Here is a 13223-nt window from a genome sequence, read left to right as displayed (position 1 = left end):
AATGTAATTCTTGTGGGGAAGAAAATCAAACTGTAGTTCTTGCTCTTTCATCTTTTAGACAGGGAATCAAGTCAAGCTGAAGGTACATTGATTAAAATCTCATCCTGTTCTGCAGGAACACAGTGGAAGGGGCCAGCCCTGTTTTTCTTGCTGAAGCATGTGCATGGTAATCGCGTGTGAAAAGGGACAGGGGGGGAAAAGTGTAGCTGAGCTTGCGCTTCAGCGTAACTAAGGGTGCTATTAATTATTGGCAATGTAATGGTGAAAAGTCCCACTGGGGAGCCTGCTGTGCTGGGCATTGCACAGGCACGGAATAGCTGTGCCCAAAGAAGCACAAGCTGATTTGCACCTGCACTGGCTTCGGTTGAGTTTCTAACGATCGTGTTTGTGCATTTCTCTCGTTTAGGTTTAGAATCGAGGAGGCCAAGTTCTCCACTAATTGACATTAAACCTATCGAGTTTGGAATAATAGGAGCTAAGAAAGAAATAGTTCAGCCAACTATCCTGCGGAAAACCTACACCCCAGATGACTATTTTAGGAAATTTGAACCGAGACTGTACTCTCTTGACTCGAATAGTGATGATATGGACTCCTTGACAGATGAGGAGATCTTATCGAAGTATCAGCTGGGCATGCTGCATTTTAGCACGCAGTACGATCTGTTGCATAATTATCTAATAGTGCGAGTCATTGAGGCTAAAGATCTGCCACCTCCAATTTCTTATGACGGTTCGAGGCAAGACATGGCTCACTCCAACCCCTACGTGAAGATCTGCCTTCTTCCCGATCAGAAGAACTCCAAGCAGACCGGAGTGAAACGCAAAACGCAGAACCCGGTGTTTGAAGAGAGGTACACATTTGAAATCCCCTTTTTAGAAGCCCAGAGAAGAACTCTGCTTTTAACCGTAGTGGATTTTGACAAATTCTCACGCCATTGTGTTATTGGCAAAGTGTCAATGCCCTTGAGCGATGTAGACCTTGTGAAAGGCGGACACTGGTGGAAAGCCCTTGTGCCTAGTTCGCAGGTAACAGAATTTATCAGATTATTGACACATTTTTCCTCTCTGTTTTTGTGTGGTTCCTTTGCTTGTTGGCACGTTATGTGGTTTCTAATTAGTCATTGTCATCTTGTTAATATAGCATCTGCTGTGTTGAAAGAATGTGGGCCTAGAACTGGTCTTATAACTAATACTGTGAGGTAGAGGAGCTGTCTTTCATCTTCAAAGGAGGTGGCATGACGAAAGATCCTATGTCAGCTTTAATGAGAACAACTCCAGACTGCCTTGGAAGCCTTTTGGAAGATCTTTCTTGTCACTGCCGTGACCTGCATCCCTTCCCAGACATTGCAGTGACACTGTCCTATCTGGGTCACTCCGGTGGTTGTTAACGTGACTGTGCTTTGGGGACATGAGGGGAGCCACAGGTGCCAATTCAGTAATGATTTGATTCAATGAAGTGCACAGAAGACAAAATCTCTACAGACCTCTACAGGCATAATGCATGAGGAAAAAATACCAAGGTAGCGATAGATTTATTTTCATAGTGTCCCTGATGGAAATAAACTTGCCAGGGGTTTTCTCCGATGTAGGTGGCACGTTGCATGCAAGCAAGTTTGAGCATGCGTCTTGGACTAGATTGAACTGTCCCAGGTGATGGGAGGAGAAGATGCAGAGGGTCTGTGTGGTTCCATGTCTGCTCTCCCGGTCATGCCACCTCCTTGCCAGCCAGGGAAAGAGCTGATCAATGGGAAGGTCTGAGCCTTGGAACCAGGAATGGCAGTTGGCTACCAGATTTGCTACTGGCAGTATCACCCACATAGCTAGAGGCACAGGACCCTGTAAAAAGCCAAGCTAAGAGCGGAGCATGAACAGCATCTCAAACATTTGTGTAAGAACAGGAGTAACACTCAAGGTTGGTGTAACAGGGTTGCTTCTCCCAGTTCCTTCCCAGCACTGGGACTGCAAATTCTAAGTTTTAGCTGAATAAAGCTGTGTGAAGTTGGATGGTTCACATTTTCTTTGATTTTTATGTGTTCACAAAAGGGTAGTATAGCCAGAGGCTATTAGATGAGATGAACAGTAAATCATTGACCTCACTGCTGATTTGCGATGTGGGTCCGAGAGTCTGATTGGGAATGGAAACTTGTGATCAGACATGTGTGGAAGTAAAATCATAGAATCATAAAACCATAGGGTTGGAAGGGACCTCTGGAGATCATCTAGTCCAACCACCTGCCAGAGCAGGGTCACCCAGAGCAGGTGGCACAGGAACGCGTCCAGGCGGGTTTGGAATGTCTCCAGAGACGGAGACTCCACCACCTCTCTGGGCAGCCTGTGCCAGGGCTCTGCCACCCTTACAGGAAAGAAGTTCCTCCTCATGTTTAGGTGGAACTTCCTATGGTCAAGTTTGTGCCCATTACCCCTTGTCCTGTCACTGGACACCTCTGAAAAGAGCCTGGTCCCATCAAATCCACCCAGCAGCGTTTTACGTGAAGTCAGCTGGGTCTCTGACTCTGCTCTGCCCCATCTCTGTGTGCAGAGGGGCTGAGAGCGCTTTTACCTCTTGCTCAGACCTTCTGTGGTGCATGAGGGAGAAGATCAAGGCCCCTGGTAACTGCCAGAGAGCTTACTAGATTTGCTGTAATACAAGTAGGGGTGTTGTTCATGCGAGAAGGAAGGTATTGAAAGTTGGGCACAAGTCAAAATCCTGGGGTCCCTGAGCGTGTCTTTCTGTAGGACGTGTCTTCATGTAGGACGTGTCCATGTCAGTGGGACCTGCTCCGCTCGGCAGAGTGGCGGTGGGGGGTGAGGGGACAACTGTGTTATGAAGCGTTTCACAAGGAAAATGAAAAAGGACAGGTATTCCTGGGCTGCCTTTGCTGCTTGGGCCTGTTCCCCAAATGTTTTACAAATGCCTGCAACAATTTATTTTTTTTCTTTTTGGCATTGGTGGTTCATTGCGGGCTCTGGGTTGTCTGTCTGAGGACACAGCTCTCCTCTTTGCATCCCGTTGTCCTTCCGTGCTTCACACCATGCAGCCTTGCTTCTTCCCCGCCGCCCCCCCCCCCCAGCTTTTGCATGATAAATCCTTCTCTGTATTATGTATCTCTTTATTAGTAACACGGATTCGTTCCACAGCTAATACAGACCTTGATTAGACAAGATCATCTCTGCCTCCATGTGCCAAGCTCGGAGCCAGCCCTTCCTCCCTCCCTCCCCAAAGTTCCATTGAAAGCCGCTGCTGTTCTCGGCAGCGTGTCTGCTCCACCAGGATTCAAGATAAATTATTTATGCAGAAATTGGCATTTCTGATATTTATAAAAGGAAGGCGGGGGCGGCGGGAAGAGAAAACTCCCTTTGAATGGGCACGCCTAACCTTGCCAGCCTTGCTATCGTATGGAAAAACTTCGTTTAAGCAAAAAGTCCTTCGCATGTCGATTACTTAAGTGCCTTGTTTTGGTCTTTTCATACTTCCGTGTTCTTCTTGGCTGGGTCTTAGCTGTCAGGATGCACCTGCAAAGAGAACAACGGTACCTGTACTAGGATATCCAGGAAGGATGTTTGGTATCACCTTCCCACGTTTTCACAGTGATAAGATTTTCAAAGTTCATTGAATAAGGTGTACTTTTTTCTTAGTAGTGATTAAAGTTGATCAAAGGGTTGAAATAAATCCCGGAAGAGGTAAAACAATAAAGCTTACTACTTTGAAAAAATGTCTTAATGTCTTTCAGTAACAGTGCTGCTTGTGCTGGAAATTTCTGCGTTTTTTTTTTTTTTTTTGATTGCTAGTTGGAAGAGTCTGTCTGTGGAATGATAGATTTGACATATTGACAATGTTTTTTTTATACCTCTCACATTTTTGCTTGATTTAGTTGAGGGACAGACAGCTTTTATGAGTTTCTTGTCGGATTGAACCTGAGTCAGTTCTGATCATGAGTCGATGAGAATTTTCCGGGCTGGGTCGGCTGCCCCGGGGCTCCGGCAGCAGCTGGCAGCACCCCTCCGGCGATAAAGATCGTGGTGGAGAAAATGCTGAAGCAGGTGCTCGGAAAACCCATAACAGGCAGGAGAGAAAAACAGACAGGCATAGACGTGGTATGTAAAGATGAAAGACACAAAATATGTGATTTTTAATTTTGTTTTTTTTTTTAAACTGGCATTTATAGACAGAAACACGATGAGCTGGAGAGGTGGAGGAAAGTGAATCCAGATGGCAGGAGCTGTGGAGGTTTTTCTCTTCATAGCAGTGGAAGTGGGATGGGGCAAGGTTTGTGGAAGAGCAGGGAAAGTGGCCTACATGGTATTGGCTGAGATGAACATCTGTTCTGCACTTTCTGTACCCACCTGGAAGCGACTGCCGTGGAGTGTGCTGATAAAGACAGGTGCTGAGTCCTTGTCCCGCCATCGCGCTGCGCCCCATCGAGCCCAGAGCTGGGACACTGCCTCAGTACAGGACTGTGCCGGCACGAGTGAGCCCTGCTAAAAAAGATGGGGCACGCCAGCAATCTTCTGGTCTGTGTGGTGTTCGCAGGGACGGGTGGGTTTCTCCCAGGCTGAGGAGTGGTCCAGCTTCTGCAGCCAATGACGCCGTTGACTCCACTACGAGCTGGACCAGGATAAGCTCCTTAGGCCTGTGGATGGGACATACAGCTCCTCGGTGGGTGAAGGACCATTGTCCTTAATAGCAGAATATCTTCATTACTACCTCATGGAGTTGCTTCTTAACTAACAGCCTGAGAACTTACCGTGGGTGTAAGGAGGTGGGCTGTGCAGCATTGCCGTGCTCGTTATGTCAGGAATGGGTCATCAGAGGACCCAGATATGGGTGGGCAGCATGCTGTCCTCTCAGCCTTGAGGAATTGGAGCAATAAACCACTTGATGCTGAGCTTCGGGCAAAACACCGTACCTGTGCATAAGTGCTTTTTTGGATCATGCATTGAGCACTAAGGGAGGCTGAGTCCAAAGCGGAGGCACAGGCGAGCTGCCGTCCAACGTGTCATCAGAGCCAGCAACTAAGCAGAAGGACTTATTCCTTGTAGAAAATGTCAGTGCAGGTATTGCCAAATTCTTTAATCCCGGTAGCTCTGGGAGGCTTTTTCTTGCAGGGTAGTTAATGTGTTTCTGAAGTGCAGTAGCTGCTCGTGGAATAGCTCTTGAGTCCAGTCCCCATAGGAACACTCTGCGCTCCTTAAATATCCCCTTAAATGTGTGTGGCTTTGCTTAATTACCATGAATGAAGTTGGCAGGCCTCGCTGGAGCTGGGCTCACATTCGCACATTTCGCCGTTAAGATTAATTCTGAAACACATGTTCAGGACCCCAAGTTTTATTGACATATGATTCATTTCTCTTTTGGCAGATTTGAGTGGGCAGGAATAAATGTTTTAGACCAGCAGTAATGAGAGCTTGGAGATCATTCCACAAGAGAAAAAAAATTGTCTGGTCGTGGTGAGAAAATAGCATAAAAATTCCTTCTCCCCTCAAATTAAGCCATTTTTATAGTAGAGGGAGCATGTATTGGGCTTGCTTTTTTAACTTTGCAGGGTGAGTGCAGTGGAATGACAGTCATTTAAGGAGCTGTCAGCTTTTTAAGTTGAAAATGGTGTGCGCTCCACAAGTGGAGAGGCTTTGCCATGGCGGCTCTCTGCGATTTTTGATTCCTATTTCGGCCGTAAGCCTACAGCAGGTAGTGCACTGCTGCTCTTACCGTGCCCTGGCTGGGAAGGAAAAGGGAGAAGGGAATTTGAAGTTCAGGTAATGACTCATTTTGGAGCATTCCTCTTGGGCGCTGCCTTGCGTCCCGCCGTGCAGCCAGCGGGTTGTGGCGTGCGGTTTGGAGGCAGAATCACTGATGATAAGCGCGGATTGGTTACGTGGGGCTATGCTCGCTCATTAACAGGATGTTAAAATCAATCTGGCAGTTTTCCCATGTCCGGCGGGAGAGATGCCCTGGCTGGAGGTGGGATGCCACCACCTGCAGGTCACTGGAGTTGAGGGAACTGGGACAGGATGCCGCCATGGATGTTTGTCTATCACGATGACAACATTTTTGTCTCTTAGCCTGTGGTTTGTTGTCATATTTTGGCTTATGACATTCTGTCATCTTTCTTTCACTTTGTATCTTTATTTTTTCCCCAGATGGGTTTCGGTGTTTTTTTTCCTCCTTCCCTTTTCCAGCCTTAAAAGCTCCAGCACTGAGAAATTTTTCTTCTTGATGATTTTTCTCTCATCCTTATCTGTCTCTTCTGCTTCCAGCTGTCGCCTTTGTCACCTCATCCCTTCCCCTCTGTGCTGCTCGCTCCCTGCCCTTTCTGCGCAGGACCAGGGTGCTGTGGGGTGCATTTGGCTGAGGAGAGCCCAGAGGAGGGGGTGGTGGGGGTCGTGAGCAGGACCTCTCCATAGGACGTCTTCTTCCCAAAGGTCTTTGCACAGGAGAGGCTTTCTCATGGCCATCCAAACTGATGCAAAGCCAGTTAGACTTTAGAAGGGATTTTGTGACCCTTTTTCATCATGCATCTACTTGGCGTCTGTTACGTAGGTAACACTGTTCTTATCCATTGGTTAGTATATTTTTTTTTTTTCAGGTTCTGGTCCTTAGTAGCTCAGCCTTCCCAAAAGGATTGCTGTGTGTCACAGGATGCTGTAGAAAGCCTGTTAGAGCAAACTGTTCTAAACCATCAGTTTTCTAATGTGCCTGGAGGTACCATCACAGATAACCTTGAGGAGGAAAATCAATCTGAAACTTCATTAGGAGCGTTGCATAGATGTCTGTGCTGATGTAATGTGCTCTGGTTCCCGTCGGGAACCGGGGAGGGTTTCAGCTGCAGAACCGTGCTGGTGGTGTAGCAATGCACAGCCAACGGTCTGGGGGGGCTGGGAGGAAAGAATTGCCCTGATGCAAACAAGATGTGCAAATGGCATTAATTAAGAACTCCTCCTCCCTTAAGGTAGCCTCTTTGTGTTTCAGAAAAGGAAAAAAAACACACCAAACTTCTTATATGTGTCTGGTTCAACCCAAACAGCGACTGCAGAAGGTTCTGGATGACAGGCGAGCCCAAGGCTGCAAATCCAAAGGGCTGGCTGTGTAATACGGCTGCGGAGGGGAACCGCCAGGAGCGAAATGTTAATCGGAGCTTCAGGAGAGTCTCAGACATCCCAGACTTGGTGTCACTCCGGCACCTCATCAAACAGGAAATTGCTTTTCCAGGGTCATCTGGGATCTCGGCACAAATCAGCGCGTCATCAGCATAATAATGGCAACTAAAATGATGCCTTTGCACAGCGGTGCTGGGGGGGGGCACCTCTGCACACTGCGGTCCGTGAACAAAATATTCAAGGCGAAACCAACAGCGTTTTACTTTCCTGATGAAAAGACCTAGGAAAAGTAAAATTGAGGCACTTCCTTTCGCTACCGGGAACGATGTGGCGATGACACCTCTTGTGCCTAAGAGTCTGAGGTTTGGGGAGGCTCCGGTGTGAGACAAAAGCCGTGCTTCTGTGCCTGCAGTCCCCCAGCGAGACCTGCCTTAACGCCGTTGCTGATAAAGATGCCTATAAAGAAGGCGATGGGCATGGCGGCCAATGGTTATGGCAGCACAGTGTTTCCAAGGTGTGGGTGAGCTCAGTGGGTCCGTGGGCTGGAGGAGGAGCCTGGGCAGCTCCTGTGGCCCCGCGAGCCACCTCAGACCTCTGTGGCCACGCAACCCTCCCTGAGCTGAGTCTCCTGCCTGACCCCTAAAATGAAGGGTCCGGTGTCTCCATCTTGCACTGGACCCCGCTGTGCTCCCCGGTTATCTCCGTTTTGCCGGCTGAGACAGCGAATCCGTTAAGCCGCAGCTCTGTCTGCATCCTCATCTTCATCTCTGGCACAAACTGTGCCACCAGCCTGTCTTATTAGCAAGACTGTCACATCAGCAAAGGTGGTGTAAGCTTGCTGGGGAAAGCACGGGGAGCTAAAAACCTGAGGAGGTTTGCCTTGCACCTCGGACTTCTTGGAGCAATTCCTTGCTTGTTTGCTAATGATGACAGGTGACCAAAGAACAGGAGAAAGCTAGTGAGCGTGGTGCAGTGTGGCATGGTGGAGGCAGTGCCAGTCCGATGTGCCAGGCAGGAACGCGTGGTAGCTGCTGGCCACTTTTTCTTGAGTTCTTGGCACCCCCGCAGGCACCGTGGCAGGATTTGAAGCGTGTTTCCTAGATCCTCGCGGCTAAGCTAGAAATAACGCATTTATAAGATCAGAGGCAGTTCACTGCTCGAGTTAAGTGCTTTGAAAAGGCTGAGTCACTTGTACGGGGAGGTGAGCTATCCGGGGACCTGGGTTTCCTTCTGAAAACACCTTTTGTTGTCTCTGCAAACGCTGCTGGTGCTCGGCCCACAACGGGGGTGCTGCTTTTTTGATGGCTTGGAGCACCCCCGTTCTGCCACGGCCTCTGTGGGTTGGATTGTATGTTCCTTCCCTTCAAATAATTAACAGAAATCTGGGCACGCTTGAAAAGCATTAAGGGGCAGAAGGTGCTCTTGAGGTTTGGGAAATTAGCCCTGATCTGAGGCTCATTAAAGCTTCTGGTAGTCTGTCTTCTGACTTCAGTGGGTCACACTTAGAGAGGATAGCATTTTATATCTCACCTTACTCAAATTTCAGCCCATATAGTCAAAGATATTTTTCTAGAGGTGCCAATATCCCTGTTAGGTTAGGTACTATGGAAGATCAGGGATTTGGCATTGCCTATACCTATGGAAGGCTCATGGGTTAGGCAGCAGTGTGGTGGTTACCTTGTAGTGGCTCCTTTGGTAACCTCTGCAGGGGTTGCGGGACACGGTGCTGGGCAGGGTTCAGGCCAGGGTAGGTGCCCGGTTCTTCTGCCTGTGCCTCGGTGGGTGTTTCATACCCGTCTGATTTGTCAGCGCACAATGCGGGGGCAATTCTTGTAAAAAGGAGCATAAACGTAAATGTGTCGGAAGCGTGGAGATCTGCCTTCCCACGCTGAGCTTTGTCGCTCATCCCTGACCCAGGGAAGCCCCTTTGTTCATGCAGGTCTTGGATAAGGTCAACAGGTTCCACCAATGGACAAATCCAGAAGTAATTACCCCAAATCTTAAGCTTGAGGTGACTTGAAAGGCCCTACGTCCCTGCCCAGGGCCAGCCTGCCTCCTGGTTGTGTCAGAACTTTGGTATTTGCAGACAGAGCTGTTTGATTGTCTCTTCTCAGCAGGTAATAACATCACTAATTGGTTTCCTAATTTGTGCTGTCCAAATGTACCTGAGTTTCTAGGAATTAAAGCCTGCATGGAACCCGATGCGGCAGTGAATGCGAGTGGAAGTAGGACTGGATATGTTAAAAATGTTGTTGATGTGTTATAAAAAATGAGCTGGGGTCGAGGGGTACCTCAGGGGGATCCCGTTGTGAGTGGCATTGTGGGTGCTGCGATGCTTCGTTACTGTCCTGGTAATAGATTCAGAAATTACCGACTATTCTTGATGATAAATGTGTCTTCAAGCTGTTCCAGCCACAGACTCAGGAGGAGTGGTTTTGGGGAAAATCAAACCAGAGATGAATGTTTAAATTGGGTAGACGATGTTTAAATCACCTTGGATGCGAGACTCTCTGAAATCCTTACGTTGCGCAACCATTGGACACACCGGTGTATGTAGGTATGGCTCCACCTCTCAAAAGTTGTGAGTGTCGTGGCATATCGGGTCAGATTTGTCTTGGGGAATGGCTTTCTGATGGAAGGAACTTAAAATATCATATATTGAACAGAACTGCGGTATGGGAGTTGGCAAAGGTTGACAGAAGAGGGGTGCCTTCTCAGTGATGCAAAAATACTGTGGCAACGGAAGAAAATGGGCGTGATGTCTGTGAGTGTGTGTGCTGAGTAGTCACACGCTGCCACATCATGTGGCCCGAGAGACGCTGTGACAAAAGGAGTCTGGGGTAAGAAATTGGATGCTTTTTCTCGTGGGGGAGAGGGGCTGTGGGGAAGATCAGGCAGAAGATGGGCCAGCTTGGGATGGATGCCGCCAGCTTGGCTCTGGAGCTGGCTGCTGGGGCAGCGGAGTGTGTGAGGAGGGCACGTGGGTTTGCTTTAGGAGCTGTGATGTGGGTCCACGCTTTTTGCCCAGGGGCTGAGTCGGGGTGCTGCTGCGCTGGAGCCTTCGCCCCGCTCGGCGCTTCCCTTGTCCTTCGCTCGTTAAACGTGCGGGGTTAAACACAGAGGGGCTGCTCTGCCGGCTCCTGAAACACAGAGACCTTTGATGTGAAATCAGTAGCCTGTTTTCCACGGAAAAAAAACCAAACAAATTTTCCGTGGAAAGCCAAAAAAAGTGAATTGAATTAAATGGAATTGTATTTTTTCCGTGGAAAGCCAAAAAAAGGGTATTGAATTAAATGGAATTGTATTATGTAGTGTGGGAGGTGCAGGACTTCCTCAGCCCGCCACCTGCTCCTGCATGCCGCGCACGTCCCGCTGCCTTCCAACAGGAACAGGAAAGGAGAGAAAGTGCCTCGGGGAAAACTTTTAATGCCATTACCTGACGTCAGCTTTAGCGCTTGGCTCGTTGGGTGAGGAGCCGCGTGGCCGGCCCTTAGCGGGAGCCGTTCTGTGCTGCCGGGCGGCCAGGCAGAAGGTGATGTGCTGCTCCTGGCGGAGGGACGGGGCTTTTCCCCCACTGCCTCCTCGGGTTCGGTCCGACCCCTCCGGTTCATCTGCACTCAGTGGAAATTGTGCTTTTCCATTTGCAGCTGAATAGCCGTGAACTGGTTGGGTTTCCCTGAGCCTCAGTTTCCCCAGAGCCGTTGGTAGCTTTGCCAGGGGTGGGTACCTCAGGTGCTGGCCCGTCTGCTGATGAACCTGGTTCTTTGGGTCAGTTCAGGCTGTGACTGTGTCTCCGAGCTTTTTTATTGCCTACCCAGTCCTTTAGTCTCTGATTTCTGTAATCTAATATTTGGGGCATCAGTGAAGATATTTAAGCCTTTTGTTATGATTGCAATACTGCTGCAGCTCCTTTTCCTTTTGGGAATGGGCTGTGACCATCCGATCTAGGCTTGGCTTTGAGCTGTTTGGTTATTTGGGATGAAGAACTGTCTCTGCACTCCTGCATGGACCCGAGACGAGCCAGATGGATCGATGCCCTGCCCGGGCTGGCTGGCGTGTTTTCAGTCTCCGGAGTTGTTTCATTGCATGTGTTTTGCATCTGGGAATAACAGCATCTCGGAGCCAGGTTGTGCTCAGGGGGAGAGGTTGTTTTAAGCTGTCACGTCTGAGGAGCAGTGATGTCAGCTTTTTTTTGCATTACTAATTTTAAGCATCATTAAGTTAAAGGAGAAGAAATAATGGCTGGAGAGCTATGTGGATGTGAAGCTATGGCCGTGGTACAGCCTGATGAACAGCAAGGGCAGAGCTGAGCTGTGCCGTGGTCTCTGGGTAGATCCAGATGGCTGGATGCCAAGGGGTTGTCCCCTGAATTGCCTTCCTGTGACCCAGGGATGCATTAACTATCTCCTGCCTGAACTTCCCAAGTGGCTGGTGTGGCCCCTGGGGGCTGGGAAGGAAAGAGGATGTCTTCTCCAATGGGTCTGTGTTTTGTGCATTAATGAGGACGTGAGGTTGGTGAGCTCAGAACCCCCTGGAACTGTTCAAAATGGAGCAGGTAGAAACTACTGAGCTTGTCTTCATTCCTCCTTGTAGGTCCTCTTTGCATGGCTGCTGAAAAGCTGGTGAAGGATCGGCAATTAAAGAACGATCTTCACCTGGAGATAGTATTCTTTCTTGTTTCTGCTCAGCATGAGGTACCACCAGATGGTTCTTGGTTGCTGTTTAGAGCGTGACTAAAATTTATTTTCCAGGCACTTAGACAAATGGGATTTATTTAATTTCTCTTCCTGCTCTTCCCTTCCCCTCCAAGCTCAGTTCTGAATTTCCACGTTCCCTTTTCCCTGCAGAATGAAGTGGAGCTGGGAGAGCTGCTGTTGTCACTGAACTACCTACCCAGCGCGGGAAGACTGAACGTGGACATCATTAGAGCAAAACAGCTTCTTCAGACAGACATGAGCCAAGGTTCAGGTAAAGGGCAGTGCATTTCTCACATAACTCATGCACAGATTATATGTGCTTTTAAAGCGGATCAGTGGCGAGGCTGCAATTTGTGGCAGACCCAGGGGGATTTGGATGCTCAGTTCCTATTAATACAAGGCTCTGGGTATTCATTTAATAAATATATATCCAGCAATAACAAAAGTATTTGCAACACTTACCCTGAGATAAAATGGAGGGTGTGACTACCTTTGCTGTATTTAAAGTAAAAATGTCTGAAGCAGCGTGAGGTGAGGAACCGGGAGCTCCGAGTCCCCCCGCGTTGTGTTGTGTAGGGCAGCCCGTTCGGGGCTGCGCCGTGTTTTGCCGCTGCTGCGTGCTGCCGGAGTGCTAACGTTGCAGTGCTTTCCCTTAGGATATCTGGCTGCTCTCTCGATGGTGTGAGGATTTTCCAGTGTCCGTGCGTTGCTCCCTGCCGTTTCTGAGCCTGCTGGTAATTGCTTCATGCATCTGTCCTCAGGTGTTTTTCCCATGTTCCCTGCCCCAGCCACTGCTGCTGCCAGGATATTGGCATTTTCCAAAAAGAACAGGATGCTTGGCCTCCATCAGGGCTGTCATTAATTGTGGTTTTGGCAGGGAGTGTTTTTAATCCAGCTGCCTGACTTTTGTCTCCACTGCAAATCCCTGGGAGTGGCGTGGTGGAACAAGTCATAGTCATTTCTGAATGCCGTTTTCCAGCACGGTCCATCCCTGCAGTGCCCAACCTTCACGAACCAGGGTACCGACTCCCGACGTCCGTAACGCAGAGCCTGTGTTTTGTGCTTTTTGTCAGATCCCTTTGTGAAAATTCAGCTTGTTCATGGATTAAAATTAACAAAAACCAAGAAGACCTCCTGCATGCGGGGGACGATAGATCCCTTCTACAATGAGTCCTTCAGCTTCAAGGTTCCCCAGGAAGAACTGGAGAACGCCAGCCTGGTGTTCACAGGTAAACGTGGTGGCGTTACTGACTTGGCGTGGTTGCGGTTGCCTCTGAGGTGAGGAAAGAAGCAGTTGTGGGTGTGCAGATGAGCCTGTGCAGGACGGTGGCTGTCCCAGTAGCCACTCTGCAAGAGGTGGCCATCGCCAGGATCTCCAGGGAAGATTAATTAGCACTCTGTCCTCTGCCAAAGCTGTTCCCAGCATTGCCA

At 49.0% G+C, this 13223-nt stretch overlaps 1 protein-coding gene across 1 annotated transcript in view; it reads left to right on the top strand.

Annotated features, from left to right (window-relative positions):
* Positions 1-13223, top strand: part of SYT17 (synaptotagmin 17) — a 40707-nt gene that overhangs the window by 10204 nt on the left and 17280 nt on the right. The window contains exons 5-7 of the mRNA XM_063343878.1: positions 407-1026; positions 11943-12063; positions 12866-13021. Of these exons, the coding sequence (XP_063199948.1) occupies positions 407-1026; positions 11943-12063; positions 12866-13021 (897 nt within the window). The remainder of the gene's footprint in view (positions 1-406; positions 1027-11942; positions 12064-12865; positions 13022-13223) is intronic.

Source organism: Chroicocephalus ridibundus, chromosome 8, assembly GCF_963924245.1.
Source record: "Chroicocephalus ridibundus chromosome 8, bChrRid1.1, whole genome shotgun sequence".
In the NCBI taxonomy this organism is placed as follows: Eukaryota; Metazoa; Chordata; class Aves; order Charadriiformes; family Laridae; genus Chroicocephalus; species Chroicocephalus ridibundus.
This window is presented reverse-complemented; position numbering and strand designations above follow the sequence as displayed.